The sequence below is a fragment of the Microtus oregoni genome, unplaced genomic scaffold (genome assembly GCF_018167655.1).
Source record: "Microtus oregoni isolate MIOR12 unplaced genomic scaffold, Mior012 000046F_ref0000063, whole genome shotgun sequence".
NCBI lineage: Eukaryota > Metazoa > Chordata > Mammalia > Rodentia > Cricetidae > Microtus > Microtus oregoni.
Genome location: NW_024543220.1, coordinates 9036054 through 9057467, shown reverse-complemented (window position 1 = coordinate 9057467; position 21414 = coordinate 9036054). Strand labels below are relative to the sequence as shown.

At 47.0% G+C, this 21414-nt stretch overlaps 1 protein-coding gene across 2 annotated transcripts in view; it reads left to right on the top strand.

Annotated features, from left to right (window-relative positions):
- Nucleotides 1-19209, top strand: part of Gabbr1 (gamma-aminobutyric acid type B receptor subunit 1) — a 28239-nt gene extending 9030 nt beyond the window's left edge. For both annotated transcript variants that reach the window (XM_041634760.1, XM_041634759.1), the window contains exons 9-23: nt 396-497; nt 778-843; nt 1276-1467; nt 7193-7435; nt 7995-8058; nt 9115-9192; nt 11618-11768; nt 12224-12356; nt 13433-13549; nt 13632-13739; nt 14311-14404; nt 14959-15086; nt 16537-16665; nt 16797-16940; nt 17570-19209. In XM_041634760.1, coding sequence (XP_041490694.1) covers nt 396-497; nt 778-843; nt 1276-1467; nt 7193-7435; nt 7995-8058; nt 9115-9192; nt 11618-11768; nt 12224-12356; nt 13433-13549; nt 13632-13739; nt 14311-14404; nt 14959-15086; nt 16537-16665; nt 16797-16940; nt 17570-17743 — 1923 coding nt within the window. In that variant the 3' untranslated portion in view covers nt 17744-19209. The remainder of the gene's footprint in view (nt 1-395; nt 498-777; nt 844-1275; nt 1468-7192; nt 7436-7994; nt 8059-9114; nt 9193-11617; nt 11769-12223; nt 12357-13432; nt 13550-13631; nt 13740-14310; nt 14405-14958; nt 15087-16536; nt 16666-16796; nt 16941-17569) is intronic.
- Nucleotides 19210-21414: the final 2205 nt, after the last annotated feature.

The window sequence follows — 21414 nt, the reverse complement described above, 5'->3', positions numbered from 1 at the left end:
GTTTTCTATGAACTGATTATGTTCAGTGACCCTTTAGTCCTCCCTTCCCACCTTTTCTCAGTGACTCAGTCCATTTTTCCTGTGATCCTTTTGTCTGCCTTCCCACTTGCTGCTTGAGTTGGCATCATTCTGTCTATTCTGGACTCTGCCCTGCTTCTGTTTCCTCTCATTCTCTGTGTCATGAGTGGGGTGGATGAGGCAGTGTCCCTGGATACAGACCCCGAGGAAGGGCTCATCATGCATCTTGGACTGGGGGTGCTTTATTCCATTCTGTTGGATTAAGAGTCAGATACTACGCCTTTGCCGTGCATTCACATCCAGTTCCTGCTCATGAGCTCTGCTCTATCCTGTACGCTGTACCCCATCTCCCTCCTTCTTTCTTATTCCCACCCAAGACGCTAGATGATCTCGAGGAACGAGTGAAGGAGGCTGGGATCGAGATCACCTTCCGCCAGAGTTTCTTCTCAGATCCAGCTGTGCCTGTTAAAAACCTGAAGGTGGGCGAGCAGGGGTGGTGGGCTCCACCTGCCCAGGGGTCATGGTGGAAGGTGGTCAGCTAGAAAGGAGACTCTGGAAGAGGCAGTTGTTCATTCGGCGAGGCAGCCGAGTCTCCGGGGAAGGTTTAGTTCCATCTCCAGTTGACATTTATCCACTGCCCATTGAACATTTTTTTTTTTTCACTAAGCAGTGGGAGTTGGGAAATCAACGCTTCAAAAGCACTGGCTTAACCCTCGGGCGCTTTCAGCATCCCTCAGGAGTTCTGTTTCTGTTTTATAGCGTCAAGATGCTCGGATCATCGTGGGACTTTTCTATGAGACTGAAGCCCGGAAAGTTTTTTGTGAGGTGGAGATGGAATCTGGAGCCGGGAGGGGCTGGATGGGCTCTCTGTGGTGGTTTTCTCGTGGTCCTCCCTGTGGCATTTCTGCTCAGATTGATAGCAGAGAACCCGAGGTGATAATGAATACCAAGCCCGCCTGTAGGCTCTGATCCACCGCTTGTCTACATTCAAGCATGCACATACACTTTCCCGTTTGCCTCTTTTGTGTTTTAACAGAGGCATCTTGTTGAGCCTTCCCTGTGATTTGAAGATTTCAAAAAAAAAAATATATTATTAAATTTTTAGGTTAGCATAGAAAGTAATAGGTTTCGGTGAAGATTAAAAAAGAAAGCCTTGTTCTTTGATTCTCAAGAGGCTAAACAGTATCTAGAGAGATAACACCGCCTCCCTCAGAACAAAACCAAACCTCAAATGCTCCCTTGCCCCTTCGAATGCAGGTCTATAAGGAACGGCTCTTTGGGAAGAAGTATGTCTGGTTCCTCATCGGGTGGTATGCTGACAATTGGTTCAAGACCTATGACCCGTCAATCAACTGTACAGTGGATGAGATGACTGAGGCAGTGGAGGGCCACATCACCACTGAGATCGTCATGCTGAACCCTGCCAACACCCGAAGCATTTCCAACATGGTGAGGGTGGGGGCTTGGAAATCAGCACCGGGGAAGGGGAGGGGAAGGGAAGAAGAGAGGTCAGCGGTGGAGTCCGGTGGCAGAAAGGGGCCTGTGCCCATATTGGATTTGTTTGCACCGTGTTTTGTTAGTTCTGCCTGTGCTGCGATTTCCTTGGGCAAGAGAGGAAACTAGTGTCATGTACAGTGGGCTCTGACAAGCGGAAGGGCTGTTGCCATGGAGACAAGGAGCAGTTGGTGAGAAGCCAAGTGAGGGAGAGGCGTTAATGGTAATATAGAAGCACACCTTTTCCAGAGAGCTTCTCTTGGCACAGGTGTGTTTTTATGTATTATTATTGTTTTTATTTATTATTTGTGTGTGTGACTTATGTTAGTACCTCAGAGAGTTGCTTAATATTCATTCACCTCCCCCCCCCCCTTTTTTTGAGAGAATCTCTTTGTACCTCTGGGTGTTCGGAACTTGCTTGCGATGGCCTCAGACTCACAGAGATCCCCCTGCCTCTGGCCTCCAGAGTACTTGGAGTAAAGGCATGTGCTAGCATGTCTGGCTTTAATATTCACCGTTTATTTATTTATTTATTTATTTATTTATTTTAAGATAGGGTTTCTCTGTGTAGCCTTATCTGTCCTGGAACTTTCTGTAGACTGGGCTGGCCAAGAACTCAGAGATCCTCCTGCCTCTGTCTCCTGAGAGCTGGGATTAAAGGCGTGCACCACCACTGCCCACCGTTAATGTTCACTTTGATTGATGTAAAATTAGTTTTATAATTTTTTTTAAGATTTTGGATGTAAATGAGACTTCAGAAACCCTTTAACCCCAGATAACTTTCTAGTGATAGTACTTGAAGCTGGAAGGTATTCTCTCTTGATTTGGGAGGACCAGGGTAGCCGTGTGTGGAGCCTTGAGTGGGAGTGGGTGTGGGTATGTGTGGAAGAGACCCTTTCTGTATACAGCACCGTACCCTACAGTGCGGGGATCTCAATAGGTCAGTGGGGTAACCTGTATGTCTGCTTTTTATCCCGATGTAACTCCAGCTGCGAAATATCTGATTTCAGAGAGGTGGGTTAATGAAGCTTTTAATAATGGTTAATTTTATGAGGAAAATCAGGATATGCTCTATGTAATTTCAGGATCTTAACCTCAATACTCTAAACTAGATTTGTTATTTATATCTTTTGAGCTAGAGAATTAGAACTGGGGAGGTTTAGTGACTTGTCCTGGGATCATGGCTCTGTTGTGTTGAACTCCAACCTGCTCTGCCCCATCATTTCCCATGGAAAAGCACAAAGCCTGGCCAAAGCCTTTGCACCTTTCTGTGCAAATAATGTGCAGATAATGGTAGTGTTTTAGCAAAGGAGAAAAGAGATTTGAGAATCTACTTCTGGCAGTAGATTGTGATAAAGGGCAGGCTGCCACATACATTCTGGTTATAAACTGTGCTCTAAAATGTTCTAAGGGGATGTTATGTTTAATTTATCTTAATTAAAAAGTACAGCGAAGAAACACTGGTCAACCACTTCCCTGCACAGGACAAGAAAGCTGAGTCATTTTCTGGAACCCAGAGTGGTGGAGCAGGTTACCAAAGTCAGAAAGGTTTATTAGTGTCCTAAGTCCACAGCCTACCACCCTAGGACTCTGCCTGACAGTGAGGAGAGAGAAGGAACTGACGAGAGCTTAGAGTTGGTGGGGATCTTGGGTCTCGGGGTGGGATGTTGGGAGCAGAGGTCCTTTCTGGTTTTTCGTTTTTAGAGAAAGTATGTTTTTTCAAAGGCACACAGAACCTTCTTGAATCCCCAGCTAAAAATGTCACATGGAAAAGCCTAGATTTTTCAATAGAGGAGGAAAGCAGCTTTTTCAGGTGACTAGGAAGATTACAGGTGAGTCAGGTAGCATCAAAAGAAGTGGATCAGGGCAAGGGGTGGACTGAGGGGTGGAGTGGGACCATAGAGGCGTAGAGAAACAGCACCATTGCCTTTATCCCACATGGCCTCAGGTGTGTTTGGATCAGTTCCCAGATTTCCATCAGAACCACCTGGAAAATTAGGTTAGTACCTAGGTGACGGAACCTTTTCTGTAGATCTGGGGTGGGACCTGAGGGTTTCGTTTCTGGAGTTTCTGCTGCTGCAGATCCAGTCACCCATGAGAACTGTAGGGCAGTGGTTTTCAAAAGAGGTTGCAAAATGTCTGGAGGGTGAGGAGGAGGACATCTCTAGATGTCCTGTGATGCATGGTTCAGCCCCCAGCAACAAGACTGTCCTGCTAAGGATGTCAACAGCATGGGGGGTTGAGAAACCCTGGTTTAGAGAAAGAATTTTAAGCACCATGTCTGGGAAATGGTGAATTTGAGGCCAGCCTTACCTACAGGTGTAAGGCCATATATATCCAACCCCACACCCTCCACCAAGGAAGAAAGAAAGGGAGGGAGGGAGAGAGAGAGAACCATAATCTTTGCCGACTCAAGGGGAAAGATTGTTTTGTCATAATTTTTGGTGTTGCTCTTCTTGGCTAGCTGTGTTGTCCTGAGTGAGCTGAGAAGCAGGGATAATACCATGCTGAGCAGATTAATCCCTTCCCAATATGGTGATTCTCTGATGTAATCTTTACTTTGAACTGAGGATTGGCTAGACCTGAAAACTGAAGGACTAACTGCTCAGAAAATGTTAGCTCTCTGCTGACTGTGGGCACTCGTACCTGCATAGGATTTCAGCACAGAAGGAGCTCCGGGTACCGCACAATAAGCTCAGCCTTTGGTGCCAGACACCCTGGGCTGGAGTCCCAGCATTGCCACTTGCTACAATGTAATTTCAGGCAAGTTACAGGACCCTGCGCCTTTGTTTCCTTATCTCTAAAATAGATACAGTAATAGAGCCCATTCATTGAAATGTTTGAGGATTAACATGATGCTATCACCATCTCCCCTACCACCCCTTCCCAGCATCGTCACCATCTATGTTACCACCATCATCAGCCTTTTTTTCCTCCTCCTGTATGTAGAGGGATGGTGTTAAGGAGACATTAGAACAAACAGGTTAAGAGGATTTGCTGATTTGGAAATATGTAGTTTACTTTTCTGTCTTATGCACGGAAGAGTGTGGGAGTGTGAGGGAAAACTGAGCTTAGTTTTGTATCTTGTTTTTTCTTCTTCTGTCTTTATTTTATGTTATTATTTATGTTTGTTTGAGTATCTGCATGGAGATGCCAGTGGAGGCCAGAGATATCAGTCCCCTGGAGCTGGAGTTATACGGATCCTCGGCAATAGCATCTGTGCTCTTGACCACAGAACCATCTCTCCAGCCCATCCCCCTTTCCTTTTGTTTCGAGATGAGAGTGTTACTATGTGGTAGCTCTGTTTAACTTTGAACTTAGCTGTGTACACTAGAATTACCTCTAATTTGAGATTCTGCTCTTTTTATCTGCCTCCTAAATTCGAGATTACAGGCGTATACCATTGTGGACTGTCTGTCTGTCTGTCTTTCTCTCTGAGGTGGGTCTTAATGTGTTGCTCAGGTTGATCTTGAACTTACAGTATCAGACTCAGGTGTCCGTGCCTCCCTCACCCCCCGCCCTGTTTCTTTAGCATCATAAGCAGCTTGGACTACAGGTGCTGCCATCACCGTTGTTTCTTTGAGTTTGAGATCAGTGGTCATGTATAACTACAATGAGTTAAGAGTAAATGAGACCTGTAATATTTAAGGTGTTGGGCCAGAATTACAGGCCTGAGCGTTGGGAACAAAGATGTGGGTGCAGCCAGGGAAACTCACAGGGAGAAGTGTAATATACTTCATACCCAGCATTTTATGTGTTCTTACTTAATCCTTACAGGAGCTCTTTAACACAGTATTATTCCCATTTTAAAGCTGAATAGCCAGTTTAGTGAGATTTAATAACTTGCTTGAGATTTCTTAGTAGGTAAGTGGTTTAATTAGAATTAGAACCCATTCATCTACTTATCCATCCAGTGGACTTTCTTTTTGCTTAAAAATGTTATTGTTTTAGATTCACAGCAGAATTGTAGGGTCCACAGTTCCCGTATTTTCCATGCATACCCTTTTCATTGGTTAAACCTTTCCATTGTCAGATTCCACCACTGCATGAGTATATTGGTTGCAGTTGGTCTTCATCAAAACTGTCCGTTGTCGCCCAAAGCCCATGGCTTATATTAGGGCCAGCTGTTGGTGTTTTGTATTCTATGGGTACATGTGACATGTGTCTTCCTTCACGGTGTCACATGAAGTGCACAGAGTTCTAGGGGTGTTTTTAGTGTTCACTGTGAGCTGCGCACGATGCTAGTTACTAATGTTTATGAGAGGAATGGAGATTATTCCTGTCGTAGGGTTGTTGACCCTAGACCTTTGTGTTTCAAGGCCCAGACTGTTTCTAAAAAACCAACAGGAAAAAAAAATGTTTTGGGGGCATGAGAACAAGGCTTAAAATTTCCCCCAAGACAGGATAGCCCTGCATAGCCCTGGCTGTCCTGGAACTCGCTCTGTAGACCAGGCTGACCTTGAACTCAGAGATCCACTTGCCTTTACCTCCTGAGTGCTGGGATTAAAGACATGTGCCACTACCACCCGTCAATGTTTTTTAAAAATTACATTTTCTCCATTTATTTTGTGTATGTGTGCCGCACCAAAGTGCACATATGAAGGTCAGAGGAAACCTCTGGATGCTGGTTATCTCCCTCCACTGTGTGTGTCCCAGGACTCCAGCTCAGGCTTGGCAGCAGGTGCTTTTATGTGTTGAGTCATCTCATTGTCCAGGAGCAAAGATTCTTCATTTACGTATCGTTCTTTCGTTAAAGCATACCTGTGAATGTTCTAACCCAAACAATTATCTGTAGTGTATCGAAATCATACACATGTTTTGCCAAGAAGAAATTAAACATTTTCCTATGTATTTCTGGGTGGTAAGGAAGGGAGTGTGTGATTGTTCTCTGTTATGTGGAAGGCAGTTCAGGAATTTGTTCACCCATAAGTATGAAGTCAAGTATGGTTATTGTAATATATACAGTCAGGTTTCTTCATCCATGGGAGTTAAAGGATTGCCATTTTTTTTAGATTTCTTGGGAAAAGGTTGAGTACCAAGAGTCATGTGAGTTGTACTGAATCTGGACCTCTGCGATGTGAAGGGTATTTCCGATGACTGTCACCAGTCTTAAGGAGGCAGCAAACAGAAGTCATACCAGGATAGCAAGAAGTTAGCACCCTAAAGAACAATTTTCCTGGTTGGCAGGCAGAGTGCGAAAGGCTGCGGCGTCGCCTTTTCTGGATCTTTCAAAATTGGAGGAGCTGTTAGCTCCTGGGTCAGCTCTGCTGTGGAAGTCTGAAGGTTGGGAGAATGCCAGCTCTGCCACTCTTTGTTGCGATATCCATCTTTTCCTTGGCTCTGTCTCTGCTTCTCTCCCTTGCCATTCATTTTCCAGAGTGTTTATTCATCAGATTTCTCTGTTTGTAGTTCTGAGTTAGCATTCTCTGTTTGTAGTTCTGAGCTAGCAGCTGTACACTCTTAAGACCATTGGACCCAGCTAATTCCGCTTTAGTCTTGTCGCTTCCAACCCAAGACAGACACATGGGTATAGCTAACGATTTTATCTGTACATATGGTCTACCCGACAACACCAACACAAACCATCCGCTCGAGTCACAGTGTCTGAGCCAGAACTGAGGCCTCTCCCCCTGTGCCCACGCATATTCCAATGCTTTCCTCTTGTTCTTCCTTCATCCAGACCTCCCAGGAATTTGTGGAGAAGCTAACCAAAAGGCTGAAAAGACACCCTGAGGAGACTGGAGGCTTCCAGGAGGCACCACTGGCCTATGACGCTATCTGGGCCTTGGCTTTGGCCTTGAACAAGACCTCCGGAGGAGGTGGCCGGTCGGGCGTGCGTCTGGAGGACTTTAACTACAACAACCAGACCATCACAGACCAAATCTACCGGGCCATGAACTCCTCATCCTTTGAGGGTGTTTCTGTGAGTTACAGCAGCTTTTGTCATGGAAAGGGACACCTTGGAGGGCCCCTAGATGCACACATTCTCTTGTTTTTTTCCGTTGCTTTTCTGTAAAGTCAGTCATAGACCATGGGAAGAGGGATCCCCAAACCAGAGAACCATACAAAAGATGACAATGAAAAGAATTACTGTATTCTAGTGCTTTACAACCTGGTCCAGGTGTTTACGGGTCAGATGAGAAGGGTAGGGTTTTTTAAAGAGATAGCAATTTGAAAATTAATCTCCTCGTTCCTTTTAAAGTGAGGAAATTAGTGCCCAATAAGGTTTGGTGATTGCTCCTGTCCCTCTCTCTGGGGACTGTCTCACTCGGATCTCAAGGGTGAAGCTTCTTCTCAAAAGAAAACTGTTTCCAGAATCTAGGGTATGTGCATCTGGGGTGTGTCCTATATGCAGCAGATGCCATAAATAGCCTTCATTCAGAAGCTCAATTACATCAAAAACAGAAGGTTTCAGAGTCCTTAATGTTCTCTTTTCCTCCTGCTTTCATCCCCTCTGCCTTCCTCCACATGTTTCTCCTCAGGGCCATGTGGTCTTTGATGCCAGTGGCTCCCGGATGGCGTGGACACTTATCGAGCAGCTGCAGGGTGAGCTCGGGCCTGAGAGGCTGGGGAAGGGGCAGGCAGGGGCTGGGCTGAGTGCTCACGTGGGAGGAGATCAATTGTGCATCTCAACAAGACTGCCTGCACTGTGTTCATCAGGCTTTAAACAATAAGGGCGATGCAGATAAAAAAGAGCTGTTCTTTCTTCCCAGTGCCTTCAGTTTCAGTCCCAGAAGTTGCCTGCCCCAGGCTAGATTGAGGAGTTAAGGGCTCTTAGCGTGTTCTGAAAGATGAAGGAAAGTTGGACCTAGGAAGCTGGTTCTTTTTAAAGGGAATTCTCTCGGTTCCTTGCTATGAGAGAACAATGTTCCAGTCATACACATAGCTGGCCTTTCCTAGACGGCATTTCCGTATAACTTAGCACTGAGGAGTCTACAGAACTTTTGCGAGTTAATCTTCCAGTTCCACCTGACTCAGCTCCTTGTGGTGTGGCAAGAGACCCATTTCTTAGCCTCCTGTAAAAAGTTTCTTTCTCTCCGCACCTCTCCAACCAAATCCTCTCAGTATGTGGGGCAAGTGAGACTGGACGTCAGCCAGGGTGAAGTAGGTGTGAGGTGGTGTTTGGAAGGAAAGTTGTATTAACTGTGCTCATTCTGGAAGATTTTTCTTAGGAGTGACTGCATTTCCCTTAGTGGCACTTTAAGAGACAGATGTATCTTACATATCCAAGGCATTAGAACTCAAGCCAAAGGGAGAGAGGTTTCTAAAATTAAAGCCACTGGGAAAAAAAAGATTCTGTCCATCATAAGAGGGAGGCTAGGCAGAAGTTGCTTAAAGCTTTGGAAGCCAGAATCAAAGTGAGAGACGTTGCTGGAGAGGTGTGAGGCAGTAGAATAGGTGGTAGCCGGGCAAGGAGCCTTCCTCGGGGAAGAGCCTTAAATGCCTTAAGGGCTCTATTGTGTATTCAGATTGCCTCGGGAAGCACCTCACTTGCTGTGAAGTTAAGTTACCTGTCCAAGAGACCTTGGGTCCTTGGGTTGCTTAGGTCAGTGGCCTAGGGTGTCTTCTCCCTGCCCTTGACAACTCCAGTCCTTTGCTCAGGTGGCAGCTACAAGAAGATTGGCTACTACGACAGCACCAAGGATGACCTTTCCTGGTCCAAAACAGATAAGTGGATTGGTAAGTTCTCTTTTGGTCCTTCTGAACGATCACTGTCAGACTTTTGAATGGGCTGGGGATGGGGGCACAGAGGATGGGGAGTGGCGGGAGGGGTTGCTGTTGGGTTAGAACAGCAGAGGGGTCACAGCAGGGATTGGGAGTGAACCGTGGCCTCCAAGAAGGAAGGGGAGGCCTGGGGTCACCCTGTTTCTAAGCTCTGCTGCAGTGAATGAGAGGCAGTGAGAAACGGAAGCTCTCCTCCAGCCTTGGTACATTAGGAACAGGGACTCCAGGTCCTTGTCAGGAAAGTAGCTGCTTAACTGTAGTAGAGGAAACAAAATTTCATTTCTTATGGGCTGTTTCGTGCTTTGCTTTTTTTACTTGTTTTGTTTGTTTTCCCCTTGTGTTTTATATATTCATTTTGTGTGCATGTGGAGTCAGAGGACAACTCAGAGGAGCCTCTCCTACCACCGTGTGGGGCCCGGGAATTGAACTCCATCATCAGGACCTTTATGCCTTGAGCCATCTCACCAGTTTTTGTTTCTGGTTTTTTGTTTTTTATTTTTGTTGTTGTTGTTTTCCTTTTTTTTTTTTTTGAGTCAAAGCTTTATCCTGTACCTCAGGCTGGGCTTGAGTTCATTATGTAAGCCGAGGCTCATCTTGACCTCAGGATGATCTTCCTGCCTCAGGATCTCAAGAGTGTTGGGATTTCAGGTGTATACTACCACGCCTGGTTTATGCTGCAATGTTGCGGGTTTCTTTTCTTTTCTTTTTTTTTTTTTGGCGGTGGGGGTGGGGGGGGTGGGGTCACACTACATAGTCCTAGGTGTCCTGGAACTCGTCTGTAGACCAGGCTGGCCCTCCAACTCACTACTTCTTTCTCCTGAGTGTTGGGATTAAAGGTGTGTGTCCCCACACCTAGCCTGCCACGCACTTTTTAATCCAGGTATGCTAAATGGCAGGAAATGGGAAAGACACTAGAGGTTAGCAAAAAGGAAGTTCCTACTGATGAGGAAGGATGATAAGGCCATTGAAGGCAGCTGCCACCTGCCATGCCCAGTGAAGTGTGTGTGTGTGCGTGCACGCGCGTGTGTGGTGTACACGTCCATATTCATGCTGTGTGGCCAGTATGCCATGGTGTTCTTGTGGAGGTCAGAGGACAACTTTGTGGAGTTGGTTTTCTCCTTCCATCTTTACCCAGCTCTGGGGATTGAATTTAATGTTGCCAGGCTTAACAATTGCTTTTACCCATTGAGCCATTTTTCTAGTCCAGCTTCATTAAGTTTAATTAATTTTTATGTGTTTTGCCTACATTTATGTGTGCATGTGTACCATTTGTGTGCCTGAGCCAGAAATGAGCATCAGAATCCCTGGAACTGGAATTACAAATGGTTGCAACCAATGACGTGGGTGCTGGGAACTGAACCTGGGTCCTCTGGAAGAGCAGAGAGTACTCTTAACTGCTGAGCCATCTCTTCAGCTCCCTACTTTATTTTATTACTTATTTTGAGACAGGTTTTCACTTTGTAGATTAATCTGACCTCAAAGTTGTGTCGATCCTCCTGCCTCAGCACCCAAGCATTGCTTCAACTACTGAGTGAGCTTGTATGTCTAAGCTTTGCTTCATTTTTGTTATTTATTTATTTTTGTAGCTTGAATTTAGGGCAGTATTTTGTTCAGTTATAAATGCTGCCCGGCCTAAATTGGCTTTCTAAAATTTTTTTTAGACGAAGCAAATTGAAATTAAGTAGGTGTTTTGCTTATCATCACCCTCCCCCCCCCCCACCTCTGACAAATTTGAGCTTTCTCTTAACAGTAACTGGAAACACTTTTTGGGAGTACTACCCTGCTTGGGTTGTTCTTGTATTTTTTGCTGGAGGTTAGAAGAACACACTGGATACTTGGAGACTCTTCTGGCTTTCTGCGTCTGTGATTGTCTTTTGCACCTTTAATGGGGCTATATAGAATTATTTCAGCTGTTCTCCTCTTTAGCTGTCTTTTTCCTGTAAGATGGAGAAGCAGAAAGAACAAACAATCAAAGATAGGCGTGGTCGTATACACCTTTAATCCCAGCATAGGCAGAGGCAGAGGCAGAGGCAGGCACATAGATAGTTCCAGGCCAGCCTGGTCTAGAAAGGGAGTCTTAGGAGGACAGCCAGGGTACACAGAGAAACCTTGTCTTAAAAACCAGAAACAAAGAACATGTAATCAATCGAAGAGACCCTCAGCACAGACCCTATCTTTTCCTTTTCTGGGTGTTTCTCAAGGTCCCCAGTGCCTCCAGCCTTCTTCCTGCCTTAGCCCCTAAGTGCATTTGAGGGCCTCGTGTCTTCAGCTGACACCGAGTGTCCCCCAGCAGCTTGCCTTTCACCCCTTTCTCCTGTCCTGCCTTCATGCCGCTGTCCTTCCTTCTTTTTCTTTCCCCCTCCTCCCCTGTGCCATGCAGGAGGGTCTCCCCCAGCTGACCAGACCTTGGTCATCGAGACATTCCGCTTCCTGTCACAGAAACTCTTTATCTCCGTCTCAGTTCTCTCCAGCCTGGGCATTGTTCTTGCTGTTGTCTGTCTGTCCTTTAACATCTACAACTCCCACGTGCGGTAAGTCTCTCTTCTGACTTGATCCTTGGCCTGGCTGGCTCTCCAAGGTACTGACGATACTTCCTGAAGAGTAAGAAAGGGGGACTCTCAAGGCCATGTGTCACAGAGTGGTGTGATGACTCTCCAAAAATGTGAGGGGGTGCTAGGCATGACCCCCTGCCCTTGCTTCAGAGTAATCAGCTAGAAAAAATACATTGGAGGCCTAGCGCAGAATCTTAGGCTCTAACTAGAGTGTGCCCGTAGGACCTTATGCTGCAGAAGCCCTGTGCCCCCCTGGGTTCAGCTCTGTGGCCCAGCAACCTACCCTAAGTGTCTTTCTGTCTGTTCCAGTCTGTCTCCTTTATCCACCCTGGGGATAGGGTTGTACCGTTGATGGCATTTTTGGAGAGCCAAGCCTCCCTAGAGGAGATGGGGTAATTCTGCTCTTTCTCCCACCCTCTCCGCCTCTGCCCTAGTTATATCCAGAACTCCCAGCCCAACCTGAACAATCTGACTGCCGTGGGCTGCTCGCTGGCACTAGCTGCTGTCTTCCCCCTTGGGCTGGACGGGTACCACATAAAGAAAGGCCAGTTCCCGTTTGTCTGCCAGGTGAGTAGACAGGGGGCCAGTGTAGACCTTGCAGAATATGGCTTTCCTGTCTCTTCTCTTTCCCTGACCAGTGTCCCCCCCTTCCTGCCTTCCCTCCTAGCGTCACCCTTTTGGTTTCTCTCTGGCTCCATCCCTTCTTTCTGGGTGCCAGACCTTTTCCATTCTGCGGTTCCCTGGCTGGTTGCAAGGTTGCTAGGCATGCCTCGCAGAGGAGAGGGGTGAAGCGCTGAAGACAAAGGGAGGGGTCCGCACACAGAACTTATGAACAATAGTGGCTTGTTGGTGGTATGTGGGCCAAGAAACAAAACTGGGCTTTCCCGTGGGAGCCTTGGTTGGAGTTTGAAAGGATGAAAGCAGAATCAAAACGGATAGAGTCGGGGAAAGGGACGTATCATTGCAGGGGGGGAGGGTCTCTGGGGACACTTGGCTCATGGAGTTTCTGGGACTGTGGGGCTAGGCTGGCTTCAATGATGTTTGATTGGTTCTCTACTGTTGTGAAGCATCCACTCTTTTCCTGCTTCCTTCCACTGGCATTCTTTCCTCCACTGTGTTTCTGTCCTGATCACACACTGTGCACACACACACACATGCACTCATGTCCTCAGGACGTGTCTATTCCTAGTGGGACCAGCATGCAGCAGGAGAGAGACAACTAGGAGATACATCTAAGGAGGGATCTGTAGAAAGTGCTGTGGGCAAAGAGAAGGGAAGCAGCTCACCCTCCATGTCTGAGTGGCCCCCAGGAGCTTGTGCCTTGAAGGACGGTGCGTGAGGTCAGAGAGTAGACGAGGGAGACTGAGTGGTTCAGCATAGCTGGGTGGGGCACAGGGATGGTGAGGTCCTGGCTGGTGGTTGTGCTGTACTGTGTTACATTCCGAGGTGTGCAGGTGGTAACTGTAGGCACTAGACTAGTAGTCTTTAACAAGAATACCTTGGTGCCGCAGCAGTAGAGAAGGATGGAGTCCCAGCCTCCCCTTTCTGTTTCTGTTATCTGGTCACTGTTCACATTGCTTCCTGCAGTTCCTCCACCATGGGCCCAGTCCCACCTATTGCCAGTGTCTTTTCTCCCTTTCTAGGCCCGCCTTTGGCTCTTGGGCTTGGGCTTCAGTCTGGGCTATGGTTCTATGTTCACCAAGATCTGGTGGGTCCACACCGTCTTCACAAAGAAGGAGGAGAAGAAGGAATGGAGGAAGGTGAGTGACTCCCCAGACCCAGCCTTTGATCCCAAGTACAGAGACGACCTCTCTGACCTGCCTTCTCTGGATATCTACTCAGACCCTAGAGCCCTGGAAACTGTATGCCACTGTAGGCCTGCTGGTGGGCATGGATATCTTGACTCTTGCCATCTGGCAGATTGTGGACCCCTTGCACCGAACCATCGAGGTATCTATCACTTGAGAGGAGTTTTTGGGATCAGGAAGCTGAACAGGGCCTATCAACTTGGCATCTTCAGGGCTATGTTTGGTCTTGAAGTATATAATTACTTAGTGAAGGCCAGGTGTGGTAGTACATACCTTCAATCCTAAAGCGCTGGAGGCAGAGGCAGGCAGAGCTCTGAGTTTGAGCATAGCCTGCTCTACATAGTGAGTTCCAGGCCAGCCAGGGCTACATAGTGAGACCCTGACTTTAAAAAGAAAAGGAGGCTACTCAGGGAGGGAGCTTCTCGGTCTTCTTTATATCCAGGGTTCTTCTATCTTTCCCAGATGGAGCCCTATCAAAACCTCTTGGTTTATCTAGAGAAGTGATGTGCCAGGGATCTGGGAGGATGTGTAGGGTTTCCAAACATTGGGGAAAGTGGGGAACAAGCCTTTCTGGTGTGTTCAGGGAAATGTCTCCAGGCTTGGCGTAGGGTTTGGTGCAGTACTGAGTCTCATGGGAAAACAGGCGGGGCTGGGGGTTCAGGAGCTGGGAAAGAGTATGGTCACTCATCCTTTTGCTCCTTTTTCTCCATCAGACTTTTGCCAAAGAGGAGCCAAAGGAAGACATCGATGTATCCATCCTGCCCCAGCTGGAACACTGCAGCTCCAGGAAGATGAATACATGGCTTGGTGTGTGGGTTGTGGGTGGGAGGAGGGGAAGGAGGACACATAGCAGGAGGAATGGGTAACAGCAGGAGACCAGGGGAGAAGGGCCATTGGAGTCAGTTTCAATGCCCTTATCACAGCACTAGAGTAGGGGAGCTTTGGTCTTTTGCTGTGAGTAGTGATGCCCAGCAAAGGGCCAGTGCAGGTGGGTGACCCACCCATCTGTTACTCGCCAGCTCCTGAGAGTAGGACCAAGGCTGTGAGGTCATAGGCTTAGCCTCTCTTCAGCCTGTCTAACATTCCTCTGTTCTACAAATTCACACGGTGAACTAAAACCCTTAGGCAGGATTGCATGCTCCTGCCTGACGGGCTAAGAGTTGAGACGACACTGTGTAGCATCCATTGGATCATTTCTAGCTGCTGAGAATTTGCTACGTCAGAGGGGCTGGAATGGAGAGGAAAGCTTTCTTTGCATAGAGGAGCTACACAAAGCAGAAGTAAATGAAGGACAAGGAAGAGGAGGGTTGAGTTGGGAGTGTGAGGGTCCTGTTGCCCAGGACACTTTCCTGTTGTCCTAGGCATTTTCTATGGTTACAAGGGGCTGCTGCTGCTGCTGGGAATCTTTCTTGCTTATGAGACCAAAAGTGTTTCCACTGAGAAGATCAATGACCACAGGGCTGTGGGCATGGCTATCTACAACGTTGCGGTAAGCTCCCTTGACACCCGGTGTTAGTCCTCTCCTAAAACACTGGTTAGTGTCTGATTTACCAAGTCACTGTTGTGTTGCTTTCCTGAGGAGACGTGAAAAAATGTCAGTTCACTCTAGATAGGGCGCCGCAACAGACAAAGGAAGTGACTCTATCAAAGTCTGACTTGGCATCCTGTTGTCATTTCTGTTGCTGTGATGAAATACCCTGACAAAAAGCAGCTTTGAGGAGAAAGGGCTTATCTTAGGTCAAAGTTCCAAGTTACAGTTCCATAAAACGAGGGATGTCAACGCGGGAGCTAAGAGCAAGTCATCCAGAGCCAAGAGCAACAAGAGATAGATGCATGAGAGCTTACACTCAGGGCTGGTGCCCTCTACAGTGACTGAGTCCTTTCACGTCATTTAGCAATGGAAATCAAGATAATCCCCCCAATATGCTCCCAGACCAAGCTGACATGATCTAGACAATCCCTCATTGATAATCACCTGAGTGACTCTAGAGTTTAGAATCTAGACGCTGTCAAATCGATAAAGCTGACCATCACACTTGGCAAATCTGTGCATTTTTGGGTTACTATAGGAGCATGAAGGAGTTAATAGCATTTATACCATCTAAAAAGCACACGATAGCATGGGTGATGACTCACGGTAACTGCATACCTAGAGTTAGCTGCCCGACTTGCAGGCAGTTCCACAAGACAGCATTCTTTCACCAGGAATTAGTTATTGCCTTTATACCTTTGGGATAGGCCTTCTTAGTCTTCTAATTGAGTTTCACAGGTCTCCCTCTCTTTGGGAAAGGGATGCTTCAATTCAGAGGATATAACTACACAGCAGGTTAGAAAGAACACTACTTTGGGGCTGGGGTGATAGGTTCTGATGCTTCTAAGACAACTTAGATTGGTACTGGATTTGGTCCTTAGAACACACATCAGGAAAAGCTGGTGTAATGGCATGTCCTTGTAATGCCAGTGCTGAGGAGATGCAGACACATAGGTCTTCAGTTCTCAGTGACCAGGCAACCTCTGGCCAGCGAAGGACTCTGAAAAACCGGAATGGAGGAGGAATGGCAGCTAAGGTTTTCCTCTAGCCTCCATATGTACATGCATTCACATGCATGTGACCATACATGTTCTCCTGTGCTACACATATGAAATATAGACAGATAAGAAAAAAGCTGAACAGAAATCACACTACGTTATATCATTTCGCACCTACCTAGTGCACTAAGGACTGAATGCAGAGCTCCTGAGGGAAGCATTGGTCTAGAGCTGAGAACTGGTTTAGAAGATTATTCCTGGGTCTTAGCTATTTAAAGTTGAGCGTCGTCCTGAACTCGTGCAGCATTCCCCAGGAGTTCATCTTCACGGACTCTGTCTTTGGGGAAGGAAACCCTGCACCCCACTTGAACCGATGTTGGATCTGAGTCTCCCAAATGCTGTCTCTCCAGGTCCTGTGTCTCATCACTGCTCCTGTCACCATGATTCTCTCCAGCCAGCAGGATGCAGCCTTTGCCTTTGCCTCTCTGGCCATCGTGTTCTCTTCCTACATTACTCTGGTTGTGCTCTTTGTGCCCAAGGTGAGGCCAGGCTCTCCCCCTGCCCTGCCTAGACAGAACCAGGACTTCCATTCTGTCCTTATTGGGTTTCCATTGCTCTTCACTCTCAACACTTTACCAGGTGCTCGCTCACACAGCTCCTTTGCCCCCAGATGCGTAGGTTGATCACCCGAGGGGAATGGCAGTCCGAAGCCCAGGACACCATGAAGACAGGGTCATCCACCAACAACAATGAGGAAGAGAAGTCCCGACTGTTGGAGAAAGAGAACCGTGAATTGGAAAAGATCATTGCTGAGGTATGCGGTGACTACCGGGGTCCATGTCTAAGGCTGGGCTGTCTGAAGTGGAGCCTGAGATACAGGTTTAAGTGTTGGTGGTTTACAGACCTCATAAAACCTGTAAGGGAGCAGGCGCGGGAAAGAGGAAGGGTTGAGACTCAGTCTCAAGAAAATTTAGTGTTAGCCTGAGGAAGGGGAGGAGGCTCTGAAATGGGGACTATAGATTCAGCCCTCCTGTGGCAAAAGAGCAGCCATTGGCAGTAGTTAGGGGGAGGCCATTGTGAGCCATTACTAGCCCACACTCACAGGTGCTGGGTAAGGCATATGGCCACAGCATATCGGTTCTAGGCAGCTGCCCACAGTGTCCACTGTGTCCAGGCTGTAGTTAGGGACCAGTGTGGTACTGGGGGTGGAGGGTGGCATTCCAACTTGGTTGATGCAATTTATATATTCTCCTTTTGTTTTTTAATTCACTTATTTCCTTGATCTATTCTCTTGGTGCCTTTACGGTCCGTGGCTTTCTTTGTTCTTGATTCAAGTTTTAGTTTCTTCTCTCACCGCACATCCCATTTCAACGCCTCTCCTCCTTTCCCCTCCTTCCACTCCACACCCTCCTCCCACACTCCCAATTGTGCTTCTTCCTCCAGAAAGAGGAGCGTGTCTCTGAACTGCGCCATCAGCTCCAGTCTCGGCAACAGCTCCGCTCACGGCGTCACCCCCCAACACCCCCAGACCCCTCTGGGGGCCTCCCCAGGGGACCCTCGGAGCCCCCTGACCGACTTAGCTGTGATGGGAGTCGAGTGCATTTGCTTTACAAGTGAGGGGGTATCAAGAAGGATAAGGCCAGTAGGGGAGGGAAGGGTGTGGGAAGAGGGTGGGGGACTGGGAGGAGGGCAAGGACTCCTATCTCCAACTGGGAGAACATGCTCCAATCCCCCTCTTATAAATATATGTCACTCTGTGCGTTTGGAGTTATTTGGATCTCCAATACTCTGGAAACCAGACTGTTTTCTCTCTTATTCATTCATATAATTTTGTATCGCTACTTCACAGTTTGGTTTGAACCCTGCTTGAAGCTATTCACTCGTAACCCCAGAGGGGCAGCTCACCATATTTTTCTCCCACGTCCTGTCTCATGTAGTCATCACGGAAACTCCTGCAATCTCAGCCGCAGGGGTCTCCCCACAAGTGTTCTTCCCACACTAACAGGACCCTCTCCATTTCTCAGCATCAGAATCCCCTTCCATTGTCCTTGTCTTTCTACACATTCCCATGTTTTCCTCTCCTTAAATGTTGCTTTTTCCAGGAGAATCATTCTTACCCAGGTCTACATGCTCTTTGCCTCTGCTCTGTGTGCTCTGGGTTCCCAGCACACATATCCCATCCTCCAAGTGTGGTGTTTCCAGAGTGCTTTCTCATGCGCCATTACTTGTGCTCTCTGAATACCCTGCACCTGTGAGTGACAGTGGTTGTGGATATGCGCTGTGGTGTGCTCGGGTACGTGTGTGTGATGTGTTGGGCACACTACGCTGTCTTCCTCATGTGCACACGTCACGCCCTTCTGTGCTGTGGTGTGCTCGGGTAAGTGTGTTTGATGTGTTGGGCACACTACGCTGTCTTCCTTGTGTGCACACGTCATGTCTTTCTGTGCCGTGGTGTGTTTGGGTAAGTGTGTGTGATACATTGAGCACACTACGCTGTCTTCCTTGTGCATGCCACATCTTTCTGTGTTTTACCAGTGCCACCCAGTGCATTGCATATTGACTTATTTGCATCTTAACATCATGTATATGTGTGTTTCCCTGGCTGTCTTAATGGAAGTCCTCTGTCTTACTACACTTTCTGAGTTGTCTGCCTCCCTGATGTCATGTCTTTTCCCACCAGAGTCATGTGCACCCAACATGCACATGTTAAACACATTCTCCGCAGTTCATGTGTTCTGGGCCATCCATCCCTCTCCTCGGCATTACGTTTCCTCTCAATGTTCCCTGGATTCTTTGCTCTCATGTGTACCACCCTCTGTCTGTACTCATAATTACCTCTCAAGACTTCATTTTAGTTTTCTTTATTATCATTATTGTTTTTTTTTCAGAAGTAAGGGAAAAGAAACGGGTACAGACTGGAGGCTGTTTTCAGTGGATAGTAGGTCCACATCCTAACCAAATGAAGGTGTGGACAGATGGACTGAAGGGGCAGGAGGCAGTGTCCCTTTCACACTGTGTTGTGTCTTGGGGAAGGATCTCCCTGAATCTCAATAAACCAGGGAACAGTGTGACTCAGCACCTCACCCCCAGCCAGTGAACTGAATGGACTCCAGGCCAGGAAGGGAGAAGCCCAGGTTCTCAGGCTTGCAGCTAATGAAAAGGCTTTGAAGTGGAGAGGCTCAAAGAGATCCGTGCAGGATTTGGCAGGGCAAAGCAGGACAAGATCAAGGCCCTGATTAGTGGGTGATGATGGTGGTGGTTAAAGTGTGGGCTCTGGAGTCAGACTGCCAGGGTCAGGCCTGCACCACGTGCGGAAATGTCTCCTAATCTCTCTCCTCCACGTTTGGGAATCTGGTAATAACAGTAATGATGATGCATTTCTCCATGGAGTGCATACAAGAGCTAGGCTAATTACGCCTTCCGGTGTCTGGATCTGCTTGGGCCGTGGAAGCCTTTGTTACAGCTGCTTCCTGGATTCCCCGACAATGGTGGCCATGGTCTGGGGCCCTGGAACAGTTGGCTGAGCAGAAATCACAACTGAACAATGGCTGCCAGGTTCTAGATAAGTGCCTCCAGACTTAAAAGTCATCATCTCGGGAAGATTTTTTCGATCAATCTGAAAGTTTGAAAAGGTGGGAAGAAAAAAAACCTGAATGTATATATATATATATATATATATATATATATATATATATATATATATATAATTTCTTTGTGTCCTTTTGGCTTTTTTGAAGCTTTTTCATGTGCTGGTTTGTTTTGTTTTATGATGATGGCTCTTCCCATCTCAGCATGAGCTACAAGGGTTTGAGGGGCCTTGTCATTTCAATGTCCTGTTTATGGCAGGGTAAATCTTAGGCCCCCTTTGAAAGCAACCCATAGTGATTATCTACCTTGGACCGATTGGGTTTAATTTGAGTTCCCCTTCTTCCTGCAGTGGAATTTTTTCAGAGAAAGGAGAGGAGGCCTGTGGAGTAGAGAAACCTGCAGTGTAGAAATTAATAGTTGGCCTGGTGGTGGTGGCGGCGCACGCCTTTAATCCAAGCACTCGGGAGGCAGAGGCAGGCGGATCTCTTTGAGTTCGAGGCAAGCCTGGTCTACAAGAGCTAGTTCCAGGACAGGCACCAAAAACTACAGAGAAACCCTGTCTTGAAAATCCAAAAAAAAAAAAAAAAAAAAAAAAAATTAATAGTTGGCTTCAGAAACTATCGCCCAAGGCACCGACCAGCTCTGGGTAGACCAAAATTATCCCTCTCAGAACTGCATTGCACATCAGTGGGGTGTGAATAGTAAGTAAATCAAGGGTCGGGAGTTCCATTATAGCCAAGGGTGAGACAGACTCTGTAGCAAGAGTGCAGGATCCCAGCCAAATGGCAGAGCTGACAGGAGTGTTGCAGGGGGCCACTTGTTCATCCCGGCCACCCAGAACCAAAATAATCACACAGAAACTGTATTAATTAAATCACTGCTTGGCCCATTAGCTCTAGCTTCTTATTGGCTAACTCTCACATAGTAATTTAACCCATCTCTATTAATCTGTGTATCTCCATGTGGCTGTGGCTTAGCAGGTAAAGTACCAGCTTCTCTCTCCGGTGGGGCTCCATGGCTTCTCTCTGACTCCGCCTTCTCTCTCCCAGCATTCAGCTTAGTTTTCCCCACCTAGCTCTGTTCCCCTCTAGCTCTGCTATAGTTCCTTTATTAACCAATGGTAATCACTGCTTACAGAGGGAAATCCTGCATCACCTCCCCTTTTCTGTTTAAATAAAGAGGAAGGTTTTAACTTTAATACAGAAAAATTACATATAGAAAAACAGGTGTCAAGCAAGAATTACAGTTATAATATTTACATCTACTTTATCTTTTATTATAACTAAGGGAAACTATAACTATAAATTCTTCAACTCCATCAAAGACTCCAGAAGGATATAATACCTAAGTAAACAGGGAGTGCATTGTAAGCAACTTCCAAAACTCTAGAATTGACAGAGACTTCTAGCTACCTGGACAGTCATCCAATGTTTTCTGTACCATTGGGGCATCCATCTAGCAGACTTTTTCATGAAGCAGGAACGCTGAAGGATGGTCTCACCTTTAGACAAGTTCAGCAGTCATTTCTCTGTAGTTTCTTGCCCAAATGGCTAACCAACTTCATAAGGAGCCTCTTTGATGCCGATCTTCCTCTTGAAGTAATTGGTGCTGCCAGGAGCAGATGTGTCTCATTGTCATGAAAAGTTCTAAGTTCTGAAACATTTTAAATGCCATGTTCTGTAGTCTTTGAAAGGTTTGAA